The sequence below is a fragment of the Penicillium nucicola genome (assembly GCF_028828085.1).
Source record: "Penicillium nucicola strain IBT 29836 chromosome Unknown utg000010l, whole genome shotgun sequence".
Taxonomy (NCBI): domain Eukaryota; kingdom Fungi; phylum Ascomycota; class Eurotiomycetes; order Eurotiales; family Aspergillaceae; genus Penicillium; species Penicillium nucicola.
In genome coordinates, this window is record NW_026643134.1 from 434298 (window position 1) to 461821 (window position 27524).

At 50.1% G+C, this 27524-nt stretch overlaps 11 protein-coding genes across 11 annotated transcripts; 6 read left to right on the forward strand and 5 right to left on the reverse strand.

The window, feature by feature from the left end:
* Positions 1–132: 132 nt before the first annotated feature.
* Positions 133–2597, reverse strand: N7511_008690 (transcription factor domain-containing protein; the record flags this gene model as incomplete). Its single annotated transcript, XM_057131067.1, has 2 exons — positions 133–1267; positions 1327–2597. The coding sequence occupies 2 exons, from the start codon at positions 2595–2597 to the stop codon at positions 133–135; spliced, it is 2406 nt and encodes an 801-aa protein (XP_056979055.1).
* A 2751-nt stretch (positions 2598–5348) lies between these two features.
* On the reverse strand, positions 5349–5982 carry N7511_008691 (proteasome assembly chaperone 4 family protein; the record flags this gene model as incomplete). Its single annotated transcript, XM_057131068.1, has 2 exons — positions 5349–5597; positions 5746–5982. 2 exons carry the CDS (start codon positions 5980–5982, stop codon positions 5349–5351), a joined length of 486 nt encoding a protein of 161 aa, XP_056979056.1.
* A 266-nt stretch (positions 5983–6248) lies between these two features.
* Positions 6249–7542, forward strand: N7511_008692 (uncharacterized protein; the record flags this gene model as incomplete). The annotated part of the gene is made up of 2 exons (XM_057131069.1): positions 6249–6370; positions 6426–7542. The coding sequence occupies 2 exons, from the start codon at positions 6249–6251 to the stop codon at positions 7540–7542; spliced, it is 1239 nt and encodes a 412-aa protein (XP_056979057.1).
* A 657-nt stretch (positions 7543–8199) lies between these two features.
* N7511_008693 (Hsp70 family protein) lies at positions 8200–10270 on the forward strand (the record flags this gene model as incomplete). Its single annotated transcript, XM_057131070.1, has 4 exons — positions 8200–8541; positions 8600–9532; positions 9583–10021; positions 10071–10270. 4 exons carry the CDS (start codon positions 8200–8202, stop codon positions 10268–10270), a joined length of 1914 nt encoding a protein of 637 aa, XP_056979058.1.
* A 611-nt stretch (positions 10271–10881) lies between these two features.
* N7511_008694 (tubulin-binding prefolding complex subunit GIM3) lies at positions 10882–11592 on the reverse strand (the record flags this gene model as incomplete). The annotated part of the gene is made up of 4 exons (XM_057131071.1): positions 10882–11074; positions 11216–11283; positions 11357–11488; positions 11575–11592. 4 exons carry the CDS (start codon positions 11590–11592, stop codon positions 10882–10884), a joined length of 411 nt encoding a protein of 136 aa, XP_056979059.1.
* Positions 11593–12485: 893 nt separating this feature from the next.
* On the forward strand, positions 12486–13617 carry N7511_008695 (autophagy-related protein 27; the record flags this gene model as incomplete). The annotated part of the gene is made up of 3 exons (XM_057131072.1): positions 12486–12747; positions 12843–13356; positions 13422–13617. The coding sequence occupies 3 exons, from the start codon at positions 12486–12488 to the stop codon at positions 13615–13617; spliced, it is 972 nt and encodes a 323-aa protein (XP_056979060.1).
* Positions 13618–16063: 2446 nt separating this feature from the next.
* N7511_008696 (TolB family protein) lies at positions 16064–18109 on the forward strand (the record flags this gene model as incomplete). The annotated part of the gene is made up of 1 exon (XM_057131073.1): positions 16064–18109. One exon carries the CDS (start codon positions 16064–16066, stop codon positions 18107–18109), a length of 2046 nt encoding a protein of 681 aa, XP_056979061.1.
* Positions 18110–18916: 807 nt separating this feature from the next.
* Positions 18917–19903, forward strand: N7511_008697 (uncharacterized protein; the record flags this gene model as incomplete). Its single annotated transcript, XM_057131074.1, has 1 exon — positions 18917–19903. One exon carries the CDS (start codon positions 18917–18919, stop codon positions 19901–19903), a length of 987 nt encoding a protein of 328 aa, XP_056979062.1.
* A 554-nt stretch (positions 19904–20457) lies between these two features.
* On the forward strand, positions 20458–21742 carry N7511_008698 (uncharacterized protein; the record flags this gene model as incomplete). Its single annotated transcript, XM_057131075.1, has 4 exons — positions 20458–20559; positions 20617–21046; positions 21111–21634; positions 21695–21742. 4 exons carry the CDS (start codon positions 20458–20460, stop codon positions 21740–21742), a joined length of 1104 nt encoding a protein of 367 aa, XP_056979063.1.
* A 430-nt stretch (positions 21743–22172) lies between these two features.
* N7511_008699 (heme-dependent oxidative N-demethylase family protein) lies at positions 22173–23237 on the reverse strand (the record flags this gene model as incomplete). The annotated part of the gene is made up of 3 exons (XM_057131076.1): positions 22173–22578; positions 22636–22758; positions 22810–23237. 3 exons carry the CDS (start codon positions 23235–23237, stop codon positions 22173–22175), a joined length of 957 nt encoding a protein of 318 aa, XP_056979064.1.
* A 2794-nt stretch (positions 23238–26031) lies between these two features.
* N7511_008700 (uncharacterized protein) lies at positions 26032–27267 on the reverse strand (the record flags this gene model as incomplete). Its single annotated transcript, XM_057131077.1, has 6 exons — positions 26032–26159; positions 26217–26303; positions 26360–26431; positions 26483–26609; positions 26680–27137; positions 27192–27267. The coding sequence occupies 6 exons, from the start codon at positions 27265–27267 to the stop codon at positions 26032–26034; spliced, it is 948 nt and encodes a 315-aa protein (XP_056979065.1).
* Positions 27268–27524: the final 257 nt, after the last annotated feature.

The following is a 27524-nucleotide window of genomic DNA, read 5'->3' on the forward strand; positions in this document are numbered from 1 at the left end:
ACCATGTTCTATGGTCGTACCCAACTCGGACATCGGGGATCGAGAGAAGAAAAGGCTGATGAGAGATAAGAGATGATGTCGCGGGATGCGCCAAAGACAAAAAGCATCCAACCCAATAAATGAAAACACGATTCAAATAATGTTAGCAATCGTCATGCGTGAATGCGCCGAGCTAGATCTGCGATCCGAATTCGAGCCCGCAAACTCAGGCGCAAGACTCGACCCCGAAGGCGCAGGACCTTCTTGACGGGGTTGGCCCCCCATCGGCGTATCTCGTTGAGCATAAGCCCGCTGCCGCTGCTCGGTAAAGAGATCTTGCACAGTCTTCTCAATCCACTCCCAGCCTTCCCATTCAGCATCGCGCTCACGGTGATTCGGGTGGCCCCCGGAAACAGGTGTTGACCGCATGGGCGACATGGACATAGTCTCGAGTTGAGATCCTGTTTCGCTGCCGTGCCAAACCCAGCTGCCATCGCTTGTTCCTTGCATATCGCCGGAGACATATGCCATCATTTCCTCGTCCCTTTCTAGGTCGATGTTGTCGCCGCGGCGGAGCCGGGAGAGCAGGCGGTGGAGGAAGAAGGACAAGTAGCGGCCACAGGCGGCATTGACGGTGCGGACATCGCCTATTGAGGCGAGAGCCTGGACGCAGGCTAGCGCGCCGGCAAATTCTTGGCGGAAGAGGAGGAGAAGAGTGCAGCGCCAGATGTGTGTGCATAGGAGGGAGCCGGCGCAGGAGGCGAAGAGGGCGCGCGGGTCATTGTTTCCTGCCGGGCCTGGGGGTAATGTGTTTGCGTTTGGATAGTTGCGCATGCAGCGAGCGAGGATGTTGGCTGTGTCGAGGGCTGTAGAGACACAATAATCCATTGCGGAAGAACGGACGATATCCGGGCAAAAGGGGGAGATGTTGTGGCGGTGGAGGAGAAGGCGGGCGTTTTGGAGGTATATTACTGGAGCGAGAGAGCGAGGATCGAGGTCTTGGTCGGTCCTTGGGTGGAACTGGGAGGGGAAGGTTGCGAGGCAAGTGTTGAAGTGAAGTTCGAAGGTCTCGAGAGTGGCGGGGCTGATGGTAGCTGATCGAAGGGTTCGCGTGAGTTGGCCAATTGAACGGACAACATGGATGGTTGCTAGAAGGGGCGATGTTTGTTGGCTTTCGGGAATTGATCCGCTTTCTATGATATATTGCTCGTCTACAGGACAGGGCAGATCAATGTCGCAGTCTTGGTCATTGATCAAGACTGGCTTGCCCATTTCGAGAGCGAGTAATCTGAAACGGTCATTAGTACAAAATCCATGGCAGTAAGCTGGGAAATGGACATGACGAACCTGTCCCAAGCGTATAATCCCCACCAAACGCGCTTGCGCATCTCCCCTTCAACTGCAGGCCATGGCCCTGACTCAATATGTAGCCCCATCTCTTGAGCCACGCGTACCGCCGAACCAATCCATACCCAGCTCGCCGACTTTGAATTGACCTCGTAGAGGAAAATACTGGCAAGTAGCGCAGCTCGAGCTCGATCCAGATTAAAGTTGTCGTGCCACACGTCGATGATTCCGCAGGAAATGCGTATATATTTCTTGCCTTGCTCTTCCCGATCCAACTCGTTGGTGTGAATGGCACCGCAGGCAAATATACCAAAGAGCACAGCAGCCCATTCATTCGGGACACCCAACAGTGACCCCGACCGATAGACCTTCTCATACTCTACCATGAAGATGGGCCAGTGAAGCACCGGAAGCACCGAGTGAATACAATTGAAATATTGCGCCAACAAATGGTCCGCGAGATTCTTCGGGGGCAGCTCTGGCGCATCACCAGTCACCAAAGACTCAGCGCCCTGTTGTCGATACGGCGTGGGTACCTTCAAGATGGCATGACCGTAATGTCGTATATTAGATCGCACATCCGAGAAATCCTGAGCAATCGGTGCCTTCGACCTGCGCACTGGACGGTACTCAATCTCCGGCAATTTAATTAAGGGCTGCGCAATGCCCTCATCGACATCAACCATGCGATCAGGACGCATCATGCCAGTCTGTAGATGCTGTAATTGCTGCTTGGTATTCTGCAATTGCTTTTCCAAGTCTTGCACTTGCTTAATAGACGACATGCGACGATTCGTCTCCTTAGTAAACTGGCATCGCACCTTGCGATTGTTACATTCCGTGCAACTAGACGACTCCGAGGCATCGCATTTGACTTTGCGCTCGCGACAAGCATCGCAGCTGGGATCCTTTCTACGCTGTCGATATGCGCGCTTTTGCTGCAGCTGCGCGGGCGTTGGCTGCTGGCCAACAGGACTGGTTTGGTACAGCGCCGGACCGCCCGGTACTGACCCTAGCTGCGCATCTGGGAGTGCACCACTTTCCGCGGGTGACCCAGATGCGGAGTCATAAAAGCGCGAGTATGGCGAGGTAGCGGGGGGTGGGAGGTGCTGGGGCATCGGTTGCAGTAAATGGGCCATTCGCATGCCGCTGTCAGGCCTGCTGGGCGGAGCGGAAAGCAGTGCCGGGGCCGGGAATGCGCCCGTCACAGATTGTACGGGTGGCAGGTCGTAGGAACTTGGGTTATTCCCCCGAAAATGGGAAGGCTGCATGGTCTTGAAGAGACAACCGCATTCGTGGACAAGGGAGGGAGGAGGGGGAGGGAGGGGGGGGAAGAGAGGGAGAAATGAGAGATGGGAAGAGAGGATATCGCCACAGTAGGCTCAAAAGCGTTAGGATAAGAAGGCCATTGAGAAGAGCCAAAAGAATGTAAAGGGGAAAGGCAGATCGGTTTAAAGATCGCGGAGAATATTAACGAATTTAAAGAATCTTCAGCCGAAGTGACAGGGCTAACCTATTTGACCACTGACTTGGCTTGACCATATACTACCCTCACTACTCACGACCTTACTACTCACTAACTTACGCACGACTGACTGCTCACGACTCACTACTGTACATTACCCGCTGGTCTTCAGTCTCCCGAGATCGGCAGTGGCAGTGTCGATGAATACTCAAACCAGAGCGCTCAGTCACTTTTCCCATGGCCCACCAGCGGGCTGGGATATGAACCTTGTCTGCTTCTCGATCCGGTATGTACTCTTCTGCTCCACCAGTCCTGAGAGATGATCAGAACTGGTTCGGCGCTTGAGCATATTTCCCAGAATCCATTCCTTGGAACCGGCAGTGAAGATCATGTCTTGAAAGGCAGACAGTACCAACTCAACGTCTGAAGGATCGACTCGGAACTCATGCACCGGACCACATGGAAAGCCCGGATGGCTGGCCCGGACAGTGGGACCTGGAGCCAATCTTCTCTTCAACAGAGTGCCGAGCGTCTCGCCTATCACAGCCGAAGTGCTAACGGGTTGCCCCGAGCTTTATCCGAACGTTATGTTTCATCGTGTGCAGACAAGCTCAGATATCGATGGTGACGAAGTCTGGATATCCCAGTCCCCATCGGGTGGTACCCAACCGTCAACCCTATCAGGCTTGGTGCCGAACACGGAGTACATCTCCCGTCCCATTCCGCCATGCCTTGATGCGCTGGCCGTGAAATGCCATGCAGGAAAACCCTGCACAGACACTCAGCCGCCCCCCTCTTCTCCATTAAAGGCTAGTTCTCCGTCAATCCGTCCTATGGAGACCCGGAACCCCTCCGGTCGGCTCACCAAAGCGACAGATGGCGCCCTGATCGGCTCGTATCGAAGGAACTGGCTGGTCCCAATTTCCCCGCACAGCCTCGGTTAGAACCCAGTGCAAGTGCAAGGCAAACGAGAAACCACAAAACCGGTTCTACCGGTCACCCGAACAATGCCCAAGGGCTCGGGGCAACATTCCTTGAAAAACAGGGGTGCCTGCACGAGCTTAACCATAATGGAGACAGAACTCTCCTCGGTTCGTCCCGTCGGAAATATTCTCCATACTGCAGGGGTTGGAAAAGCATTGACCTGCGGCAAACGAGCCAATGATCGGGTGAGAAATATGTCCTTCAGTCGACCCAAAGGCATCTGTATTTCCTACCATGGAAATTGCGGTGTAAATCCTAGCCCCCTTTTCCAGTTTGATCTGCTCTTTGGGCCAAGCGGGGACTGTCTACGCGTCCAAGATGATCATCAGGCAGTCTCCGATGATCAAGGGACAGTGTGGGTATCGGGCGTCTCCGATAGGGCTTGGACATCATGTGCATCCCATACATGTAGCATGTAGTCACGCCAATACCGTGAACAGGTTCATGCGAGTACTATATTCTGTCCGATCCAGGTCATCTCATCGCAACCCTCACTTCTTCAGTATATTCATTCCCCTACGTCTAAACCCTCAGTTCGCCCCACAGCGGGACAACGATCTCGAAACTCATCCGCTAACCGATTCGTTCCGATTTGCTCTGCCCTGCTGTCATAGTACAGTCAACCTGAGACTCCCGAGGTTTGCCGTTTGTTAGTGTCGTAAATGTCTCAGATTAATTAATTTGACCGCTCTGACGTCGAGATCTGAGATGCCCGGGCTGACTGCCGAGTGGTCGATTGGTTCCTCTTGAAGTGCATTGTTCAGGTATGATTGATGCATATCTATGAACGTACAGTGCATCCTGATATGTTTTTTGTCCTTTACAGTTTTTTGTTTTGGAGAGCCATGTTTAGAAACATTGGCGTGTGGGTCACATACTAGATGTAACCCTATATCCTACAACTTACTCTATATGGGTAGCATGTGATTCTCTGTTCTTGGTGCTGCCTACAGATATGACTGCTGTCACTGCACCTTAGAAAGTAGCTTGTGTTCGCTTGGAACTATACAATTTGCGGCAGATTCAGACCTACTGGGACTGATGCATGGCCCTGAAACAGAGTCAGCGGCACCAGAGCGCATCTGTTTAGGTGATACGTTCGAGGCTCAGTATATTCGATGAAGATACACTGGATGAAATCATACCTTCATCAAATCATTAGAAGAATCGATGCCATCTGCGAATGTCTCAATTCAATCTCTGCTTTTCAACTTGTGGTCTAATTTGGCGGAACGTCCGGTTGTAGAATGCATCATTGCATGGTGATCTTGACATTTAAAGGTATATTGGAGCTGCCGAATGATCCAGGGACATATTGAATACTCGCGAATCAGTGAAGCACCCTGAAAATTTCGTCGTCTTTCTCAATTTCCGACAATTGATACTTGTGATTTGCTTTTCACATAAGAGACGGCACAAACAATATCAGAAACCATAGGCAGTCTGTCAAAATCCTGGCGAAGAATTCGACGTGATGTACTCCGTTAGACACAATTTGGAGGAATGACAGTTTAATCGGGCTCGAGGGAAGTTTCAGATTCAACAACAATATCTCATCAAAGTTCCCATCCACCTATTTCTCACTTGCAGCTTTCTCCTGTTTATGCTCCTCCCAATTGGTCATAACCGCGTTAACAATGCTTGTAAGCCCCTCCATTTCTTCTTGGACTTCCAAGCCCAAGGAGTGGGGATCGATACTGCAACCAACGTAGACGGGCATGCCAAGCCGTCTAGCCAGGATTTTGGCTATGCGGGTTGTGTATTCAATGCTAGAGGGTGATGTGTAAAGTGTCGTTGAGATTGTTGATTTGGGTGATGTGCGCTAGGTTATGTTAGCTTTAGAAAACTAAAAAATAATATGAGAGATTGCGACAAAAAGTAAAAGCTCCCCATGCGAGGAAGATATCACTCGGGAAGTCGCTTTTACACATGTCTCGAGGAGAAAGGGTGGTGATATCTGAGACACTCACATCGGGCATCGCGTAGACAAAGCTTCCCATCGGCTTGATAGAGCCACCCGAGTCACCAGGTGTTGAAGTAGCCAGGAAAACTGTAGCACAATGGTTCATAAAGTTCAAGTGAATATGTGCTGTCGTGTGCAAAGCTCTGGGCAAAGTGAAGGAGAGTTCTCTGGGCTTGAGGCTTAGAGGGGTAAGCTCCGCCTGGGGGATTGCTGTTGGCACTTCGGTAGCCATTTCAGTTGCCATGGCTATGAAATTTATGTCCTCGCTGGAATTGAGAAACTGATGAAACGTCCAAAGCTATGAAGCTGTGTTGGTGCTGTCGAAGTCCCCGCCTGGCAGATATCGGCCAATCCCAGGTGTTTCTGCCTCAGGACGAAAACTTCGCACTTATTTTCTTCCCCTCCATATACTCCGGGTTTCTTTGCTGCTCCATTTCGCTTTGCTAGCGTTGCATTTGATTCCAGTTATTTAGTTATTACGGGCAACAGATTTTGTGTGCTGATTTTAACATGTCATCGGATGCTCAACACCACCCAACGGGGGACGAGGAAGCCAGCTGGGGAGGTGATTTTGATCCATTCTCTGATCCCGAAGAGCGCAGAGTTCTGTTTGCTGCCTTTGATTCCTTCAGGTATGTCTAGTATGGTTGGTTCTTTCACCTATGGACGACGGCTCACCCGTGATAGACAATATCGGCGAAATGCCCATAAGAACACCACACATCGGAGACGGCAGGCTTTCTATGCCTTGCCATCCGAACACTGGCAAATGCTATCTGAGCCGCCATTCTCAATCCTTGACAATTTCAACAAGGTAGATGACGCTATCGATGTCAATGCTGAAATTGCAGATGCGATTCTTGCCATCGGATTACAGTCTTTTAATCTTCCTGCGAATCCCGACAAAAATAATTCTACAGAGTATTGGTTCGACACAGCCACTTCGTCAGATCTCAACAAGGCGCATTCGACGATCCGGCAGTTTTATCGTGACTGGAGCCTGGAGGGGCGAGCCGAACGTGAGGTGTGCTATGACCCCGTCCTCCAAGACCTTCACCATGAGTTCCGAGCAAGGCGCGACCAGGGAGAGGAAATCCGAGTGTTGGTCCCCGGTGCTGGCCTCGGGCGGTTGGTCTTTGAAGTCTGCATGGCGGGCTATGATGCTGAAGGGAATGAGATCTCCTATCATCAATTGTTGGCCAGCAACTGGGTGCTCAATCATACCGACGGCCCGGCACAACACGCACTTCATCCATTCGCATTGCATTTCTCCAATCTCGAATCTCGAGCGCAGCAGCTTCGGCAGATCATGATACCTGACGTGCATCCCGGCTTGGCTATGCAGGAGATGGCCAACTCAGACCGTCGCTTCGGATCCATGTCCATGTCTGCCGCGGATTTCACCGTCTTATATACCCAGCCCAACAACCAGGAAGCCTTTGATGCTGTCACCACCGTGTTCTTCATTGACACCGCACCAAACCTAATTCGGTACATTGAGACGATTCGACACTGCCTCAAGCCTAACGGGCTGTGGATCAACGTTGGCCCGTTATTGTGGCACTTTGAGAATGGTCACTCCCGTGGCGAGAGCGATCCCGGGCATGAAGGAGCTGGGATTGGAGAGCCTGGCAATGTCGAATTGTCCGAGGACGAAGTGTTGAGCCTCGTGGAGCGTCTGGGCTTCCGCCTCGAGAAGCGACCTGGAGATCGGCAGACTTGCGGCTATATCCAGGACCCGGCGAGTATGCTCCAGAATCTGTATCGACCATCTCACTGGGTCGCCCGCAAAACCCCTGCCTAGTTGGGGGAAAATAGCTGTAGTGGCTGTATAATTAGAAATGACAAGGCTGTGCGGGTTTCCCACATGGTCTTAGTCGTTGGGGGCCAAAAACAACAAAGAACACATTTGCAGTGGTTCCATGGTCGACTCTTGTCCCTAATAAAGAGTGAAGAACTGGCTGGTATGTTGGTGTTGAGTATAGACTCCGGATTGTATAGAGCTCCCCGATAACCTTCACGGGGAGAGAGTCTGTTTACCGGCGAACTCGAAAATTCGACGTGAACCAAAACTCGAATTAGATACAAGAACAGAAGTAGAAACAGAAACAGAAACCGATCCAGATACATCCAACTCCCTATAAGCGAAACCTGCCACTCTTCACCCCCTTCAAAGCCCTTAACCCTTCTTCTTTCATCTCCCTTTGAATCTCCACCTCGTATCCTCAGCCTCACTTTCCCCCCCCTCTCTCTTTCATCTTTCTTCTTCCCACCCTTTCTCCCGCCTCACATGGACCTCATGAGTTCCCGATTCAAGTTCAACTTCAGGAACAAGAAAAACCCTCCACCGATTGTCCCTGCCACATCTCCCGGTTCTCCACCGTCCGGTCACAGCTCATCGACAACAAGTCTCCCAATGAATCAGCCACCCGGAGGGTTGGGCCGACCGCCAAGTTACACCATGAACAATCGCCCAACCAGTCCGATGGTCCAACACGGTCAACATCCCGGCTCTACAACTGCCCCATACAACCCAACCGTCCCGATGAACACTGCTCAAGGCTACGGTATGCAGCAGCAACAAGTCGCCAGCATTCCGACAACCCTGTCGACGTCGCAGTACCCCGGGCGCAACCCCGCGGTGGAGGTCGAGGGCGCAGGTCGCAGCAAGGCGCAACTGATCGTCGGCATTGATTTTGGAACAACCTTTTCCGGTGTCGCATTTGCATTTGCGACCAACAATGAAGCGCGGGAAGACATCATCACCGAGTGGCCGGGTGCGGGAACACATACGAAACAAAAGGTAAGCATGACATGACGCTCCCCAACGCGCTGGATCTGACCCGCGGTTGCCTGCTTAGATCCCCACCGTCCTCTACTACGATCAATACCAGAAGGTCGTTGGTTGGGGCCCCGATATCGCCGACGCTCTTGCCCCGACGGGATACCCCAAGCCTGGCGTGCAAAAGGTGGAGTGGTTCAAGCTCCAGCTGATGCTCTCCGGAAACACCTATATCGATCCTATCAACCTTCCTCCACTGCCCCCGGGCAAGTCTGAAATCGATGTTGCGGCCGATTACCTCTTCAAGCTACGACAAGCCATGCGCTCGCAGTTACAGAAGACACTGGGAGAGGTGTTTACTCGGGAGGAGCGCAACATCCGGTATTACCTCACTGTACCGGCTATCTGGAACGATGCTGGCAAGGCCGCCACGCGTACCGCCGCTATCCAAGCCGGTTTCTTGCGTGATGAGAACGATAACCGACTCACATTGGTCTCAGAGCCCGAGGCAGCAGCACTGTTCTGTGCCAAGTCTGGTCTGCTCAACCTGAAGACTGGCGATGCCATTCTGATCGTGGATTGCGGTGGTGGTACCGTGGATTTGATCGCATACGAGGTCGAGGAAGAATCGCCGTTCAGTGTGATGGAGTGTACTGCCGGTTCTGGTGACTCATGCGGTTCAACGGCATTGAACCGGAATTTTAGCAATATCCTACGGGCGAAGATTCGGAAGATGAAGCTGCCGGATGGCTCTCGGACTGCGGGCAAGGTATACGCGAAGTGTATCATGGACTTTGAGAACCGTATCAAGGCCGACTTCCGCAACAACGGTCAAAAGTGGGCTGTGGATGTGGGTATCGAGGCTGACTTCCCCGATGCCGGAATTGAGGAGGGATATATGACCTTCACCAACGAAGAAATTCTTCAGTGCTTCGAACCCGTTGTGAACCGGATTCTCGAGCTGGTTCGCAACCAGATTATTGCTATTCAAGCGCAGAACCGTCTGCTTCAGGTAAGGACCTTGCTTCCGTCTTATATGTCCATACTAACCCAGTTCCGCAGAATGTTCTTGTCGTTGGTGGATTTGGTGCTTCAGAATATCTTTTCCAACAGATCAAGCTCCACGTGCCGCCGCAGTATCAGACCAAGGTCGTTCGCCCCATGGACTCTGTAGCTGCCATCGTCAAAGGTGCTGTCACCGCCGGTATCACTGAACGTGTTATCACCCACCGTGTGGCCCGTCGTCACTATCTGATGGCCACACTTCAGCCCTTCAAGGAGGGATACCACCCAGAACAATATCGTGTTCCCAGTCTGGATGGACGCGACCGGTGCAAGTACACCCGTCAGATCTTCGTCCAGAAGGGAGAGCGTGTTAGGATTGGCGAACCCGTCAAGGTTAGCTTCTTCCGTCAAGTTGCTCCTGGCGCCACACTCATGTACGAGGATGTGCTGTACGCCTGTGATGAAGACGTCTGCCCCGAATATACCAAGGATCCCCGTACGTGTTATCTCCTGTGTTTTCAACGTCGCCCACTAACCCTTTCTAGGCATAAAGGAAGTCGTCACACTTACATCTGATTTATCGCGTAAGAATTTAGAGACCGACTTCGAACGCATGGACACACCACAGGGAATTTTCTATCGCGTCTACTTCGATATTTACCTCACACTAGACGGCAGTGAATTCAGCGCCGAGCTGGTCTGCCAAAACGAAATCATGGGCCGGTGCCGAGCCAAGTTCCGGTGATCTCCATCTCGCAGCCAAACCAGAAAAATCACACCCTACGAGGAAGGATATAAGGGTGACGCCGTATATACATCCCCTCCCCGGACGAGGACCATGGCATCATCGGTGAACAGTGACCAAGACTTGGAATTGTTGATTTTCTTCTCTAATTCTATACCGTTGTTGGGTGATAAGTGATATCTTCCCACTCCAGGTTATGGTCACTGGACATCGCTTCACGGAAGAATGGCGTTTATTTGTAATGATTGTTCGAGAACCCTGTGCCGTTCCTAAATTTATGCCACAGTTGTTTGGGTCATGTCACGTCGTTTCTTATTGTTGTTTGGCGATTGCTGTTTCTTTTTCTTTCTTTCCATGGCCCCTCTTAGATACCTCTACCTATTTTGCGTGTTTCCTTTTCAATGACATTGACGAGCTGGGTTAAGCTTATGACATTCTCTTCATGGCCCGAGGGTAGACAGCAGGAGCAAAGAGAAGAAGTATAGAGCAATCATCGAACGAATAGCATCCGACCTTCATTGTTTTGGGTTATATAGTATTCGATAGGTTTGAGACACGGTATATCAGTGACCATTTTAGACAGAGAAATGAAAAGATGAGAGATGAAAGGCTCAAGTCTCGAGGTTAATGCTTCTACCAAACCGAGCATACAAAGCAACCTTTAGCTCCTGCAGCTCCTCGCGCAATTCACCCAGCGAATCCTCTAGCTTGGACACGTCGGTGTCGATTTGCTCCGTGGATGCGGAGAGCATGCTCTGCGCATCGGGTAGAGGTAGTTGAAAGAAAGAATCACCGATTTTGTACCTGAAAATGCATTAGACGAAGTGTTCAAAATGCCACATGTTCTACTCCGTGGATATGCATCCAATTGATCCGAGAAAAATGAAGAATACCACTCCAAATGAAAAGGAGAAGAGAAGAAAGAACACGAAGGAAATAACTCACGGAACAAGCTCATCCTCATCAGCCAGTTCAAGCTCCATCGACACCTCCTCTAGATCCTCCTTATCTTTCTACCAAGCCGTTAGCCCACCTCATCTCTCATCGGCTCATTCCATACAGAGGTCTCAATTAGGAGATACATACCTGCTTGCCCTTCAACTGCTCCTCGAGCAACGTCTCTCGCTGATGCAGCCGCGAAAAACGATTGATTTTCTCCTGATCCTCGCGACGGACTTCATTCTCGTCGCCGGTGGTTGCCTCGTCGGCCTTTGAGAGCTGCGCGTTCGCGCGTTAGTCGGGGCCATTGGCGTGTCTTGGTTTGGTGGGGTGAGGGGCTGGGGGTCAGAGGGGGTTGGGATTACCATGCGGGGTTGCACCATCTTGAAGAATCTTGGTGTGAATTCTGTGCTAACAGCAGGGGGTTGGAAAGAGAGTGTGTGTTTGTGCTGTGGTGCTGTTTTGTCGATGGGACTCTGATATCGGGTTTGAGTGGGGTGGTCCGTGCGCTTTGGCGATGCGGACTCGGTTTATACTTGAGTTGGGAGATGGGAGATGGGAGATGGGAGTTGGTTTTTGTTCGTATTTGGAATAGTATAGGGACAGTATAAAGCTGGTATAGGCTATGGGGTAGGGTTATATTATCCTAGACAAGCAAAGGGGCGTGTTGGTGTTGCTACATAACTACGAGTCCTGCCACTGACCTGCGACTGATCTGCTTGTTGAACATGAGGACTAGTGATCATCATTCCTTGGAATGATCTGAAGAGCAAAGAGTGACCTCCCAAAGTGGTTTTATACATGCCCAGGACTGTTTGGCTTCACTTCCGTCCCTGTAGGACGGTCTGGTGACATCATCGCCTCAAGGTGAAGGGCGCCTCGCTGGTAAATAGGTTTACTTGTGTCAATCACAAAACTTCACTTTTAAACTGCCAAAAACCCAAGGTAGTTGTATTCGTTCGACGTTCCTGTTCCAGCATCATTTTGGCGTGTGCTGCCTTGCCGCTACCGGAGAAACGAAACACCTCCGGACCACCGTCATCCTCATCTTCATACCCAAAGCACCTGGGACTCACCTCTCGACTCTCACCTCTCACCTCTCAACTCTCAACTTTCCGTTTCTCTTCTGGGCTTGTGCATCGGTCACGTTTATCGATCCGGTGCCTATCCTCGTGACCATCCCCACCTGAGCTGTCAAGCTTCTCCCCATCGCGGGAGCCTCAACTCACTTTGGGCTGTTTCATCCCTCGCCTCCAAATCCTGAATAACAGTCACAATGCGAATACAATCAACTGGAGTCTCACTCCTCCTCTCCACCCTACTGCCCAGCCTAACATCGGCCTCCGGCTTCGACTGCGAACACATCAAGGTCGACGGTTACAAATATGACCTCAGCCCCCTAAAAGGCGTCCATGAAGTGACACACGGCGTAACAACGGACGACTTTGTCACCAATACAACATACCGCCTGAATATCTGCAATATCTTGGGTTCTGCCGCTCGTCAGGGCAAGGCGACATGCGGCGCGAGTAGGAACGGTACGTCTCGAGATGGCTGCGAGCGCGAGCGCGAGCACGCTGGGAACACAACCATTTCGCTGGAACCCAACTGACTGTATATCATCTGACTCTAGTCTGCGGCTTCGTACAACGAACACCAAAAGACGGAAATGGCGGCACCGAATTCGGCTTCCCGATCGTCGGACTAGACCATGGCGGCCAAGGCTCCAAGGATCCCGAAGTGAAGCGATTGAAACAAGACAACCCGGACACCGAAGGTCTCCTCGTCAAGCTGGCTGGTGGTGAATACAAGGGCGAGGACAACGACCAGAAAGCCAAGGCTGCACGTGCTGTCATTGAATTCCAATGTGATCCCGATCGTTCTGGACTGGAGGGGTTGCGCACAATTCAAGATATAGCGGAAGACGCACCCGCACAGGTTTTGCGCCGGATGGCTGCCGCCGAAGAAGGCGAGACGCCGAAGAATAGCAGTCTTCAGTTCAAGAGCTTTGGTCCTGCGGATGATGATACCTATATCCTAAGATTGGATTGGCGTACACGATATGCCTGTGATGACTACCAGAAAGAGAAGGGTGGTGACAACTCTGGCTCTAACAGCTGGGGCTTCTTCACTTGGTTGATTATCATGTGAGTTTTACTGGACTTGGGGCACCCTCCACACTGGAATGCCTTTACTAATTGCCCCCCCACAGTGCTTTCCTCTGTATCGCTGCCTACCTCATCTTTGGCTCATGGCTGAACTACAACCGCTACGGTGCCCGCGGCTGGGATCTTCTCCCGCACGGCGACACCATCCGCGACATCCCCTACATCTTCCAAGACTGGCTCCGCCGGGTGATCAACACCCTTCAGGGAGCAGGTTCGCGGGGCGGCTACAGTGCAGTCTGATACTGATTTCTGGGATATTTGGAACCGAGTTGGCTATTATACTCGCATGTACTTTTGACTTGACTGAAAACACAACTTTTTCATTTTGATCCAAGCTGTCTGCCCGGGGTTTTTTCTAGCATGATCCCTAGATCAGGCCTGCAAATTTGCCTTGCTGCACTGTCTTTATGGCGCTAGATGGGTGTTAATCTTTATGCTTGGCCATGAGGAATGATATAAGACCGTTGCAACAATTATGCTCACAAGCTGGAAGCATGCCGTGTTCATAACCGAACTTTTCATTTTTGGAATGCCGATTATGTTCCAGTAAACCCCAAATCACAACATTCAGCCGTCAAATTTGGAAGATCAAAGTCTCCGCTGCCGAATTTGTTCGTTCCCACCGGGGTCATATCGTACTCATTGATACTTCGGTCAAAGCCATTGGTATGATAATACTACGTGGGAAGAACCTGCAACTGCAAACTCTTCAATTACTGGAGCCTGTATTCACTATCACCTCAATTAAATACATGCGACGACATGAACCTTCATCTTCCCTTCCTTTCCCATCTTTCTGTTTTGGTTTTTTGACAAGCCGTGAGTCCAGCTAAAACTGCACTGCAACTGTTCAAAAGTATTCTTAAACCTATTAACGGCGATTCGTACCAAGCAACAAAAGTAAGCAACAATTATACATTGGGTCATCATGCTGTCAGCAAGTTCATGAAAAGATTTCGCGCTGGCACCTACCTTAACGTAGGCTTGTTGAAGGATTTGTAATCTTTAAGCAGACGGGGACCCAGGGACCCCAGGGAGGTACATAGTCAACGAAGCTTTATGGTCAACAAGCAGCAATAACAAACGGCCTCGGGCAAATTTCAAGCCAACCTCCCGCCGAAGCTACACTCAACGTCTGCGATATTGTACAAAATTGGTATGCAAATTGAGATCCACAACCTCTTTTCTTCCGATTTAAGCAAAAGGACTTCAGAATAGTCTTTTTTTTTATATATTGCCTTGAGCCTCAACAGTCCTACGTAATTATTTTGTCGTCAATACTCAATCTAGTGGGGTATGGTTTAATAATCTAACTCTGAAAGCGATATACAGTATGAATCTTCATTTCCATGCTCGCTCTTGCTCGGAAAACTTCAGCCGCTTGTATATTTTAGTCTTGGCTTGGTTCAAGAGCGTTTTCGTATCATCGTACTGGTCATGCCTAGCCGGCGCATAGCTGCGATACAGTCCAAATCAATGGGGATGCTGCAGTGATGCGAGGATATTTGACCGGCTAGGGATCACCAATTGGCTCACGGGAGCAAACATGCTGATTGGAGCCGTCAGAAACTGGCAAAGTACAGTATGTCTAAAACATATGAAAATATGGTCATTCCGAATTCTTTGCATGTTGTTGAGTGGATATCAAAGCTTTCGCCTGTAAAAGCCACAGCAATTCTCAAATCCCTGCCAATGCGACAGTAGCAGACCGAAGCCCTGAACCCCCAAGTCTAGTTCATGCCAAGACCAACGGCGCGGAAACCTGAAGGCCACTCCGCCCTGATCAACGTCTCGCGCACTTCATCTGGCAGTTCCGCCCGAGCCTCGGAGTCGGACTCGGAGACTTTATGAACAGAATCAAGATTTCAAAGACCTGTAGGGCGGAATTCTTGTGCTTCCACTGGCTCGTTGCTGCCAAGCCTTTAATTGCGTCGGCTGGGCATGTTCTCTTGCATTGACGAACAAAATGAAGGGCAATAATGGGGTCAGCAGGAAATCTCCGAGTGTTTGCACAACACCCGTACCGATGTGCTTGGCAGAGATGATGGGATCGGATGTCAATGAGATCTCGTCAGGTCTCGCAGGAATGCTGTCGGGCATGGAACCAATTGAGGTGATACCACCATGCTACTGCCACTTCCTGCATTCACGGCATTCCTATATTGCCCTTGCTACTGTCGTTCAAAACCACATCATTATCCCCGTCTGGCTGTTTACTTGACAAAATCAACTAAAGGAACATGCGGCAAAGATTTTCTCCGTCAAATGTCAAGCAAGGACGATCCCTGCCTACTTTCTTCAACTCTGGGGCCTGAGGGCAACCGACAGGGCCAATGAGCCGAGACATTAATCTTGAACAATACAACCGCAGTGTCTGAATGGATGGAGCCAAATGAGAACTTCTTCTCAGTGGAGACTAAACTGTTAGCTCGCTTCATCAGATAAGATGATATCCTTGGCGCGGTGCCACTATTCTACCAAACTGCGCAAATAATGGGGACTTTATTACGCGAAGGCGGACTTGGCGTCGGAGGTAAGGATGTTTCTACAGCACTGAATGGGAAATGATCGTTCATTCAGGGATTTTGTCGTTCAAATGATTCGGTATAAGTATGAGAGTGCCGTCTAGATAACGGCATCTTTGTCGCCGGGTCGTGGTCATCAACCCATCTGATCATTCCTCACCATGCGTTTCTCCACGTCCGCTGCCTTACTAGGCCTGGCTTTGCCTACAGCGTTGGCTCTTTGTCCTTATGCTGAACAGATGAAGGCTGACAAGCGAGATACGCCATCTCAGCTGCACACACCACGCGATTTGCCCACCTCCAATAAAAAAGGAATCTTCTACATGAACCGTATTGCTCCAGGTACCTCTGAGCTATACGTCGCCGATGTGGATGGTAAAAATGAGCGACCTTTACTATCTAACCCTATCTACGAATACCATGCATCATTCTCTCCCGATGGAGAATGGATCACCTTCACCGGAGAGCGCAATGGCGACGGTAATTCGGATATTTACCGCGTCCGCACAAATGGCTCCGGTATTGAAGAGCTTGTCGCAACATCTTCGGTGGAAGATGGAGCCGTGATATCCCCCAATGGCAAACAAGTCGCCTATGTATCCACTGCCAATGGCTACAAAGCCAATATCTGGGTGTTGGACTTGGAGAGCGGCAAGAAGTGGAACCTGACCGACACTGCCTCGACTGCCGCCAATTCCTCTTTACCTGACGGATACTTCCGTCCCTCATGGTCCCCCGACGGTCAATGGATTGCTTTCTCATCAGACCGTAACTCAGGATGGTACGGCCATGGGGATCCAACCTTCCTGGGTGTTACCGGATGGGAGCATACGCAGGAGCTTTCCATCTACGCTATTCGCCCTAATGGGTCTGATTTCCGTCGTGTTGTCTCAAAGTCGGGCTACTCTCTAGGCTCACCCAAGTGGTCTCCCAGTGGAAAGCGTATTCTGTTCTACGAGATGACCCGTGAAAACACCTGGAATTCCCACCGTCCCGAATCCATCAACTCTGCAAACTCCACCCTGGTCTCCGTGGATTTTGCCACAGGCGCTGGTCGTCGCGTTGAAGTTGGAGGGTCTGGCGTGAAGATCTTCCCTCAATACCTCTCCGAGAGTACGGTGGCTTACTTTGCCAAGGGTGCTGGCAAGGAAGGTCTCCACACAAGCAGTGGTGGATTTGTAAACACCTCCAGCGTGACCATTCGTTCTCCTGCCTGGTCTGCCGATGGCAAGAAAGTGGTTTACGAGAAGACCAACTGGTCTGTTCGTCCCATGGACAAGAAGCTTTACAGCTGGGACAAGGAGTGGGAGTATCGCTTCACCGATGTCTTCCCTCAACTGTCCAACACAAACATGATTGCCATGACAGAAAAGCAACTTGGCAACTCCTCCATCGTCTCGCTAAATGCCAACGGCACAAACGAGCACCTCGTATACAACGACATGACCTCTGACTTCCTAGACGCATCCTCAATCGCCATGGGCACAGCAGGTGCCTTCAATCCCGCTTGGTCTCCCGACGGTAATTGGGTCACCTTCGGAGTTGGCTTCTGGTTCCAAAGCCGAGCCACCGGCGGCGGCTGGTTGGTTCGCGCAACCGCCAACGGAACATACTCAGAGGTATTGCTGGACAGCCAAACAACCTTGGAGAGCAACAGCAGCGTCATCAACCAAGGATTCCCCAGCTACTCGCACGACGGCAAGAAGATCGTATACCGTGTTTGGGGAACGAACTCGACCCTGGGAGACACGTCCCAGCTCGGTCTCCGCCTCCTCGATCTCGAGACTCGCAAGATCTCCGTCCTTACTACAGAGTGGGATAATTTGCCTCTTTTCTCCCCAGATGGCGAGAGAATTGTTTTCACACGCAAGACCAGCCCTTCCAATTACGATATCTGCACCATGGCCACTGATGGCTCGGATGTCAAGGTATTGACCAGCAGTGGTGCCAACGATGCCCATGCGGTTTGGACCTGGGATGGTCGCATTGCCTATTCTACTGGCATGTTCGGCTTCCAGTATGAGTGTGCTCTTTACGATCAGACTTTCCAGCCTTATGGTCAGGTTGTTGTCATGGAGGCTGATGGGTCGAATAAGCGCGTGCTGACTGATTCTATCTGGGAGGACTCTATGCCGCTATATGTCCCCAATGAAAAGCTTCATGATCTCTCAAAGTCGACTAGGCGAGATTCTGGAGATCGTTTCTGAGATGTGCATGGCAATAAATGATAATTACATCATTTGGGGTCAATCTTTGACCTTGATCGATGTTGGTGGGTTTATTGTATAGTCTTCGGTTCTTCAAAAATGTGATGATGATGATAATATTATATCTTTCTTGGTATCTATTCGACTGCGGAGCTGCCTAGAGAGAGAAACCTCGAGTAAGCAACCCCCGAGTCTGTAGACCGTGAGCCCCAGCCCCAGCCCAGGAACCCCGGCGTTCCCCTTAGCCAGGACTCCACTTTTGCCTAAGCCCTCCGCCGATCTCACGGCGCCACTGATGCTGGCATCTGCACTGCACAAATTGAACAGGCTAAAAGCTATTCAACATTCTTCAGTACCATGGCACGGTCCTCATCATCCGTGTCGGAGCTCGAGCTTGTACTGTACTGGGAGGAGTTTCAGCAAAACAATTGGCGTGTCGCACGATCGCATATTACACATCTGGGCACTAACTATGTATGTCTCACATTGTGTAGACATACAACATGAAGAAATGATCTACATAACATTAGCCTGTTTAAACAGCCCATTATTGACCAAAAGGGCAAACCTCCGACGGGTGAAATAGTTGCTTGCAGCAACACTCGGTAAAATAAAGCTCTATAGCTGAAATACATCATCAATTTTCCGGCTCAGCCGCTTGGAGCATATGTGCCAAGGAAGTACAGCCATATACCTGTCTTGTTCCGGGAATCTTGCCAAAGCCAAGCCCGGTGTAGGATATATAAATGGTCTCTTTGTCGTCGCAAAGTTGTGTTTCACGCCTCTTCCTTTCAAACAAACACTACAATGAGACCTGCAGTGTTCAAATCCTACCAGGCCTCGTCTGGCATTGCCTTGCTCGCATTAGTGCTGGGTGTTTCGGCAGACTGCGCTCTTCCATCCACCTATAGTTGGACATCGACTGATGCACTAGCCGAACCCAAGTCAGGATGGTCAGCGCTCAAGGATTTCACCAATGTAATCTACAATGGCCAGCATCTAGTGTACGCATCTGTACCCGATACCTCAGGGAACTACGGCTCCATGAACTTTGGTCTCTTTTCAGACTGGTCGGACATGGCATCGGCGAGTCAAAACGCCATGAATGTCGGCACTGTTGCCCCCACGCTCTTCTACTTCCAACCCAAGGACGTGTGGGTTTTGGCATATCAATGGGGTTCCACTGCATTCTCCTACCGAACATCCAGTGATCCCTCAGACGCAAATGGATGGTCTTCCGAGGAAGCCCTTTTCTCTGGAAGTATCACCGACTCTGATACCGGCGTGATCGACCAAACTGTCATTGGAGATGCCTCAAACATGTACCTGTTCTTCGCCGGCGATAATGGGAAGATCTACCGGACCAGCATGTCGATCGATGATTTCCCAGGCGACTTCGGTACCGTTTCAGAAGTGATCATGAGCGACACAGCCGCAAATCTGTTCGAAGCCGTCCAGGTCTACACTGTCCAAGGACAGAACCAATACCTGATGCTTGTTGAGGCGATTGGAGTGAATGGACGTTTCTTCCGGTCCTTCACGGCCGATAGCCTTGACGGTACATGGACCGCGCAAGCGGCAACTGAGGACCAGCCCTTTGCTGGAAAGGCCAACAGCGGTGCGACTTGGACCAACGACATAAGCCATGGAGATCTTGTTCGCAGTAACCCTGATCAGACGATGACCGTTGACGTGTGCAACCTGCAGCTTCTCTACCAAGGAAGAGATCCGAATGATAACACCGACTATAACGTTCTGCCTTATCGGCCAGGTGTTCTGACGCTGCAGCAGTAAAAATATTGTTGCTTTTGTTTCCAATCATGTTGAATTTGAGAAGTATATAGGATCTGTTGTGATTGATTGGGTCATGGGACACTCTGCCCATCGAAATGTTTGAAATGAAATCCCCTGGACAACAGCTGGAAATTCTCCGAGAAGAACGTTATGTTGTAAACATGATGAAGCATAGGCTGACTTAGGCTAAGACTTAGGTTGGCGAAGAGAGGTTTGATATACCACCAAATGATGGGAATGCGGTGTAAATCGGCAGAGCAGGTTCGCAACTTGGACGCGGAAGTGTTTACTCGAGACATGAATCCGAAATCCTCGGAACGCCTAAACGAGTCGCGGCCACGGCCATCTGAAAACCCAAAGCGACCGAGTTACTATACAAATATGAACAATAAATTATGAATGACCATGTGGAAGCACAAAGGACAAGCTTGGAAGTCAGTTGCCGGCCAACTTAATCAGCACGCGCCGGACCTCGGCTCTTTCCGCATTTAAATCTGGTCCGCGACGTCGATCTCGTTCTCTTCTCTCCATTCTCTTGATACAGCTCTCGAATCATGGCTAAGCGCGTCACCATTTTTGATCCTCCAGAGCAGGATCACTCCAAAGCGCTCATCGAGAATGTACTCGATCTGACGTTGGTGGCGGACCTCGGCCCAGTAGGCACATCACCGCAACGTACCTGTCCTAGTCTAACATGTCGCCTTTGGATCTAGGACGTATATACAAACACTCGCCCTCTATGGCATCCCCCTGGAGCTCGCGGCATCTACGGGGGTGCGGCGATCGCACAATCCCTCTCCGCAGCGATGCGAACAGTCCCCACCGAGTACGCCGTCCACAGCATGCACTGTTACTTTGTCCTTGCGGGTGACTCTGAAATTCCGATTCTATACCATGTCGAGCGAGTCCGCGACGGAAGGAGCTTCATCACGAGAACCGTGCAGGCACGGCAACGGGGTCGGCCGATCTTCACCACCACGCTGAGTTTTAGTCGCATAGGCAGCGGGGGTCAGAAGACCCTCAACCATACCACCCAGAAGCCGGATGTCCCATTGCCCACCGATCCTGAACCGGGTAGCATTAGGGCTTTGAGTGATGCTGGCGGAGGTCCTTTTGAGTCAAGGAAAGCGGGCATTGTGAACCGTAAGTCATAGACTGAAACGACCACGCCATCTGATTAGTATTGACAAGATTCGAAATGATATAGGCAACTCCCCAAACCCAGAAGACAAGAAAATCCGACGTCATATCCGCGCTCGCGGTCACATCTCCGATGAAGGTTCCTATCAAGCACACCTGTCCGCCCTTGCCTACATTACCGATAGCTACTTCATCGGAACAGTCGCCCTTGTTCATGACATCCCCCGATTTTCATCGCGTGCTCAGCTAGAAGGTCTTTTGAATGCCCTCAAGAACCCATCCGATCTCGATGACGAGGATATCACTCGGGCACTGAAGGAACTGAAGGAGGAAGAGGCTGCTGAACTACGCCGCCGGATAGAAGGAGCCCTTGTCAAAGCTTCAAACGTCAAATCCGAGACGCAGCATAATGAGGTTGGAATGATGGTCAGTCTGGACCACTCGATCTATTTCCACAACCCTATGGCATTCAGGGCCGATGAATGGATGCTATCAGAGACAGAGAGCACGTGGGCTGGTGAGGGACGAGGATTAGCACTCCAGAAGATTTGGTCTAAAGACGGACTTCTTATTGCAACTTGCACACAAGAGGTATGTGCATTGATTATGCCTTGCTATACGGCTATTGGCTTATGCTAACATTTCCAATAGGGTGTCGTGCGTTTAAAGCAAGATAAGCCGCCAAAGTCAAAGATCTAAGCACCTTGGCTATACCCCTGTTGATCGACTTGCTTCTTTTTCTACTATCAGCATTTTGTTCTCCTTCAATTCTTCCAACATAACTTCCACCCTAGATTTTGGCTTGCTGCCCACTACCTTTGCCTTCATGTGATTATCCTTTTGTACCTGAAATCTGTCTTCCTCCAGGCTCTACTGTGCAAGCTTTTTTTTTTAATCCATGATATATACATTACCCTTTATTCTTTGCCTTTTATGTCTCCGCACCTTTTAGAACAGTATTGGTTTCTGGAAAACCAGATCAATTCACTCTATGATCCTAATCTTCAAAGCGAATATGAAACAAACGTGACAATAAAACAACTTTTGCGTTGTTAACAAAAAGCCGCCGACCCATTTTTGATCTTCCAAACAGACACAGCAAAAAACGGTATAATGTTACAAGGCCAACTCAGTCCTCACTCTTCTCGGGCTCAATCTTACCCTCCTCCACTTGCTTCTGATAATATTCCAGGACTTTGGATCCCCAAAGATGTTTCCCCTTATACTCTCCAACATATTCAGGCCAACTCCTCATTTCCGTTGCAAGGTTATTCAGCTCCTGCATTGGAAGCTCATCTAGAGGCGTGAGATAGGTCTTGACACCAAAGACGATAGCCCCAGTTCGTGGCAACCGACGGAATGTTTGCCTTTCTCGACGAACGAGGATTTCCGAGGGGAGAGGGTTGACCAACTCCTTTTCGCAAAGTGATTTTGGTCGATACAGAATCTCGGTCAAGTCTTCGTCGGGTCGTTTCACTTCGATGAAATAATTTGAGCGTTCCATTGGCGAGTTTGGAGTTAGACGGGCGAGGAACCTGGCGGCTTGATTAGTATGCTTTGTTTCTGTTTGGCAGCTATGTCAAGGGACTTACTTATCGACCGAGTTGGCAACGTGCTGGTGCCATAGCGGTACAGGACCATGCAGTTGAGAGATGGTCCAGCCAATTCTCTGTTGCACTGTCCAACCTGTAGGGAACAGACTGGCGCTTCCTGCTCTGCAATGGGGTCAGTTTTGGTCTGTCAGATAGAAAATGGGTCTCGCTTACAGGTAATATTCACCCTCATCATTCAGCATCAGAACACTGAGGTCCTCCATTGTGAGACGAACGGCGGCCTCCAAGGCATCGGTCAAACCCTCCTTGGGGTCGCGTCCACTGACTGTGAATGTCTCACCGGTCATGCGATTATCGACAATCTTTTGGTTGTTTTGGATGTTCATCTCAAAGTTATTTGGAAATCGTTCGCAGAGAAAGTCTGACACTTCCTCCAGTGCCTCCTGGCATGCATCCACAGACTCTGGTAGACAGCGCAAAACCTCGGATCTTTTCTCGTGCAGCAACTGATTGCGGGCTCTGTGCTCATCCATGTAGTTCTTGTCCAGGGTGAGCCAGTTCTGTTTATCGAGTTTGCGGATATCCATCATGACACGGTACCGCTCTCGTCCTTTGATGGGCTGCGCTGGATACGGTGTCATGCACTTGACATCTGATGAAGTCGAGGCATGTTTTAAGCAGAATCTTTCTGACTTTGGCCACAGCCACTGGAAAACCTCTTTGTGGTGTCTAACGGCGAATAGAAAGACGAATATCGGAATCGCCACGATTGAAAAAGCTGTCATACTTGTCCCATTCAATCTAGTCACGCTGTAAGCCGTTGGCACTTGTCTTCTTCTGGGCAACAAAGTCGACTAATCAACGACGCTGAAATTCAAAGGAAGGAAAAAGAAAAGACAAAAAGGATGATCGTGGAGGTAAGTCAGCCGGTGCCGGTATAAATATAACCTCGGAGCCTTAACGAAATGATCTACTGTAATGCGGAACCAGGCAGCAAACCTGAAAGATCACCAGACAATTCCGTCAGCTTCTAGTTCCAAAACCAAAAAAAAAAAAAAATGGATAGCTCTGGCAGCTGCATTCCACATTCCTGATCCAGCGGACCTGAGCCTGCGGAAGTGCTGTGATACGCTCCAGGATTCCCCGCAAAAGAATCAGAGCCCAATTTCGCCGGGGAGTACTAAACAGCCACATGATCTCAGAGGATTTATTGTATTGTAATTTATTATTATTTGTTTTGGGTTCAGGTCGAGGTATGCAGGCTGTGCACCAGATCAGCTCGAGTGGGCAAAACTCTCAAATCCCCCCGTTCTGACTGGCTCCTAGGTTGATGCGAAGACCACCCCCCACACACTTAGATCGGTCACTAATCCCAGAATAGCAATCGAGGTACGAAATGCCTTAGCCTTGAATCTTCAAGCTCGCGTATATTGTCGGTGCGCGGAGCCCCCGTGAACCTGCCCCAAGGCCGAACCCGCAGACTTACAGTAGGCAAGTTTAGGCCAGCTTACAGTAGGTCCCGGATATCCTCGGAAATGATGAGCAACACAGGATCTGTACCGCGCGATGCGCCCTGCCAAATTTTTTCGTATGCAAAGGCCGATGGAGACCGGATGTTTGACCTGAGTCACGCAGGTCCAGCTCCTGTTGATCGCCGCGGGTACTGGAGCTGACTGGCTCGGAGCCTGATCTAGTTCAGTACATCACACCATCACACTAAATTGATGGGCACATGGAATGGGCTGACGTATCATAGCCCTGATGGAGGGGGCTCTAGGGAAAGGGGCTGTTCTCCAACGGCCCAGTGCCTTTACTTCCGCGGCCGGGATTCAAAGATACCAGGATTAGTACAGTAGTTTCGGGTTGTTAATGTGATTATTTCTTTTGGACATGAGATGTCATTGAACGGGGCCTCCCTCCTTTGACAATACCTACTGTACATGCGACAAAAGAGAGAAGAGACAGAGAAACAGGATAAACCCCCATTCTACAGCAACATCGACTGGAATAGGATTGCCACTATTTGTCCCACAGCCCAGAGCCCAGAATACGCCATACTCCACACTTTCTCCCGCTGCAACCGCCCTTTCACGCAAAGCGCGATTGCCGCTATGTCTTACATGTCCTTTTCCGCTTTCTTCTCCCCCCTATCCCTTTTCTGTTGAGAGAGATTACAGTACAGTATATGAATTATAGGATTATTATGATGATGATTGTGATCAGTCCCTTTTCTTGTCCCGTTTTCGCCTCTTCGTCATAGCCCCACGCTACTGTTCGTCACATATTGAAACACAGACCACCATAGCCAGGATCAATTGAATCGATCTGCAGAGTATAACAGATATTCGCCACCGCTACTTGGAATTCCCACGATTTGTTTGTCTGTGGGATTCATAACCAGACGAGGCAATCAAACTATACTGGAGACAAAACGCTTTGTTTACAGTAGTCCCTACTTGACGCGTCTCCAAATCCCGTCCTTGGCCAATCACTGCATTGGCCCTACCGTGTCCGAGTCTGTTGCTTCCCTGGGCAAAGCCTGGACCTGTCCCCGAACCTAGCCTCGACTTCGATCCCTGCTCCTGGCCCGACCACCGACGATGAAAGTGGAGCAGCAGTGCAAGCCCTGTCAACGGCCCTTTGCCAATCGCCCCGTCAGGTCCGTGAAAGTCCCGATTCTCAATTCTCACTTGCAACATGTATTGCGCACAGACGATGCGATCAGCTGCCTTCGAATTCAATGCCTTTATTCTGACTGACGGCAACCCCCTCCGACGGAAAGGCAGTTTGGACCGAGAGGTGTGTCCGCATTCCGTGATTGGCTGAGGTTGCCTGTCGTTCGCTGAATATACGGTGGTTTTTTTTGTTTTTTCTCATGGCTTGCGTTCCTTGCCTTAGCATCGCCTCGGGCGTCTTCGAGGGTTAAAAGGGTAAATGGCAAACGCCACGGACTGCTACTGTAAACATGCGTCAAAAGGGAGCCCCGGCCTGAGCAAGGGGGGAACTGTCAGCACCTGAAATTTTTACGGGCACGCGAGGATTATGTTTCCATCAGCCACGTTCAGAGTGCTCACGTTGTGATGTATCCGTCATATCTGAGACTGATTCGTCGGATCGTAAGCCACGCCAGATGGGGAAACTGATCTTGCTCTTGTTTGCCTCGAAGCATGACGTTATTCAAACGTTGATAGATGGCTTCAAGAATCCTGGGTTTGAAGGATTCGGACCCCTGAATGTGAGGTGTTTGTTTCGCATATCATACAGTACATAAATTATCTGGTGACGGTGTCTTTGCAGGAGACAGCGGCTGAACCAAGGCCGCTGTGAAACACCAGATGCATATTTCATTCTTTACATTGGATAGATGGCGCTCAGCTTGATATTGCCAAGTATCAGAAAATAATTCGCCCCTTGTAAGGTACAGTATTCGATATTTCACAGATTGAATTCCTCTCCAAGAAGATGTTCGCCGAGATGCCACAGCCTATTGGCCGTCTCTGTCCCGCAAGCATGAGTCGCTGGATCCTTCAATTGACAATCACTGAGGTATGAACCAGACAGATCTAAAATGACGTTTCGTTAGTTATGGGAGCTAATGTAGATCGGATATGTATCATTACCTTCAAGAGCGGGATTCAAGGCAGCGAATAGCGTAGTCGCGCAACCTTGTTGAAGAGTCTTCCTGTCTGCGACCTCAAAGTCCGTGACTTGAAGTAAACGTCAGCTATATTGCGTCGGAGAAAAAGAGTGAGCGTCTGCATACTTGATTGTGACTTGACTCTTGCATCTGACATGGACTCGGAATCGACATGGCGTTGAAGACCTGATGCAATACCTAGTATTGTTAGCACAAGCAGACACTCCCCTGACTGTTGACATCACTTACTTCCAGGGTGAATCGAAAAACAAGCGATATCTCTGCTTGGAATACGTTTTGCCAGGTGTTTGGTCATCAGTATCAATGCTGTCTTTGACTGGCCATATGCTTTCCATGTATCATAAGCGGCACCTCCCTAACGCAAGAAAAAGTTCCGAGTCAGAAGGTGTTTAATGTGGAGTCTCGTTCACAGTTGTCAAACTCACCTCGAAATCAATATCCTCAAATTGAATGCCTGCAAACCGATGCGCGGAGCTGCTCACATTGACAATCCGCGCCCCTGGTGCTGAGGCGCGGAGCTGGGGGAGCAAAAGGCCAGTAAGTAGAAATGGACCGAGGAAGTTTGTTCCAAATTGTACTTCGAATCCATCTTTGGTCGTGCCATACGGACAAGCCATGATTGCGGCATTGTTGATGAGAACATCAATTTGAGCGAATTGACGGTTGATCGCTGCCGCGGCTGCTCGTATCGAGGACTGATCACTTAGATCCAAAGCAACAAAAACTACCTTGACCTTCGGGTTAATCACGGTAATCTTGTCGACAACTGGTTCGATTTTGACACGATCCCGGCCCGCAAGAATGATAGCTGACGGAGATCTAGATGCCAGACAGAGTGCAGTTTCTGCACCAATTCCTCCGTCACTTGGACCGGTAATCAAAACTAGGTATGTGATTAGCTTCGTATGCTATGCGGCAGCAGATAAGTTACTCATACATGTTCGTCCTTCGATCCGCTCTGCAAATTCCTGCACCACTTCATTCCCCGTGGATGACCACGACCAGCTAGACATTGTGATGGCTTGATTCAATTGAAATTGGAGGTTACTCTTACATATTTCGAACTGGAGTGAGAAGTCCCTGGCTTATATAGGAGGCTTACGGGGCAACCAAAGTCTAAGCCTCCGGACTTCGCGCTCAAAACTCCGCCATCTCCTTTAACTCCGTCACTGCGCATGAAGGCTTTTTCGTCGTTAGGGCTTCGCATTTTTAATTGCAAATTAACTCACAGCATGTTCATAGAAAGATAATTATGGCAGCATAACTAATT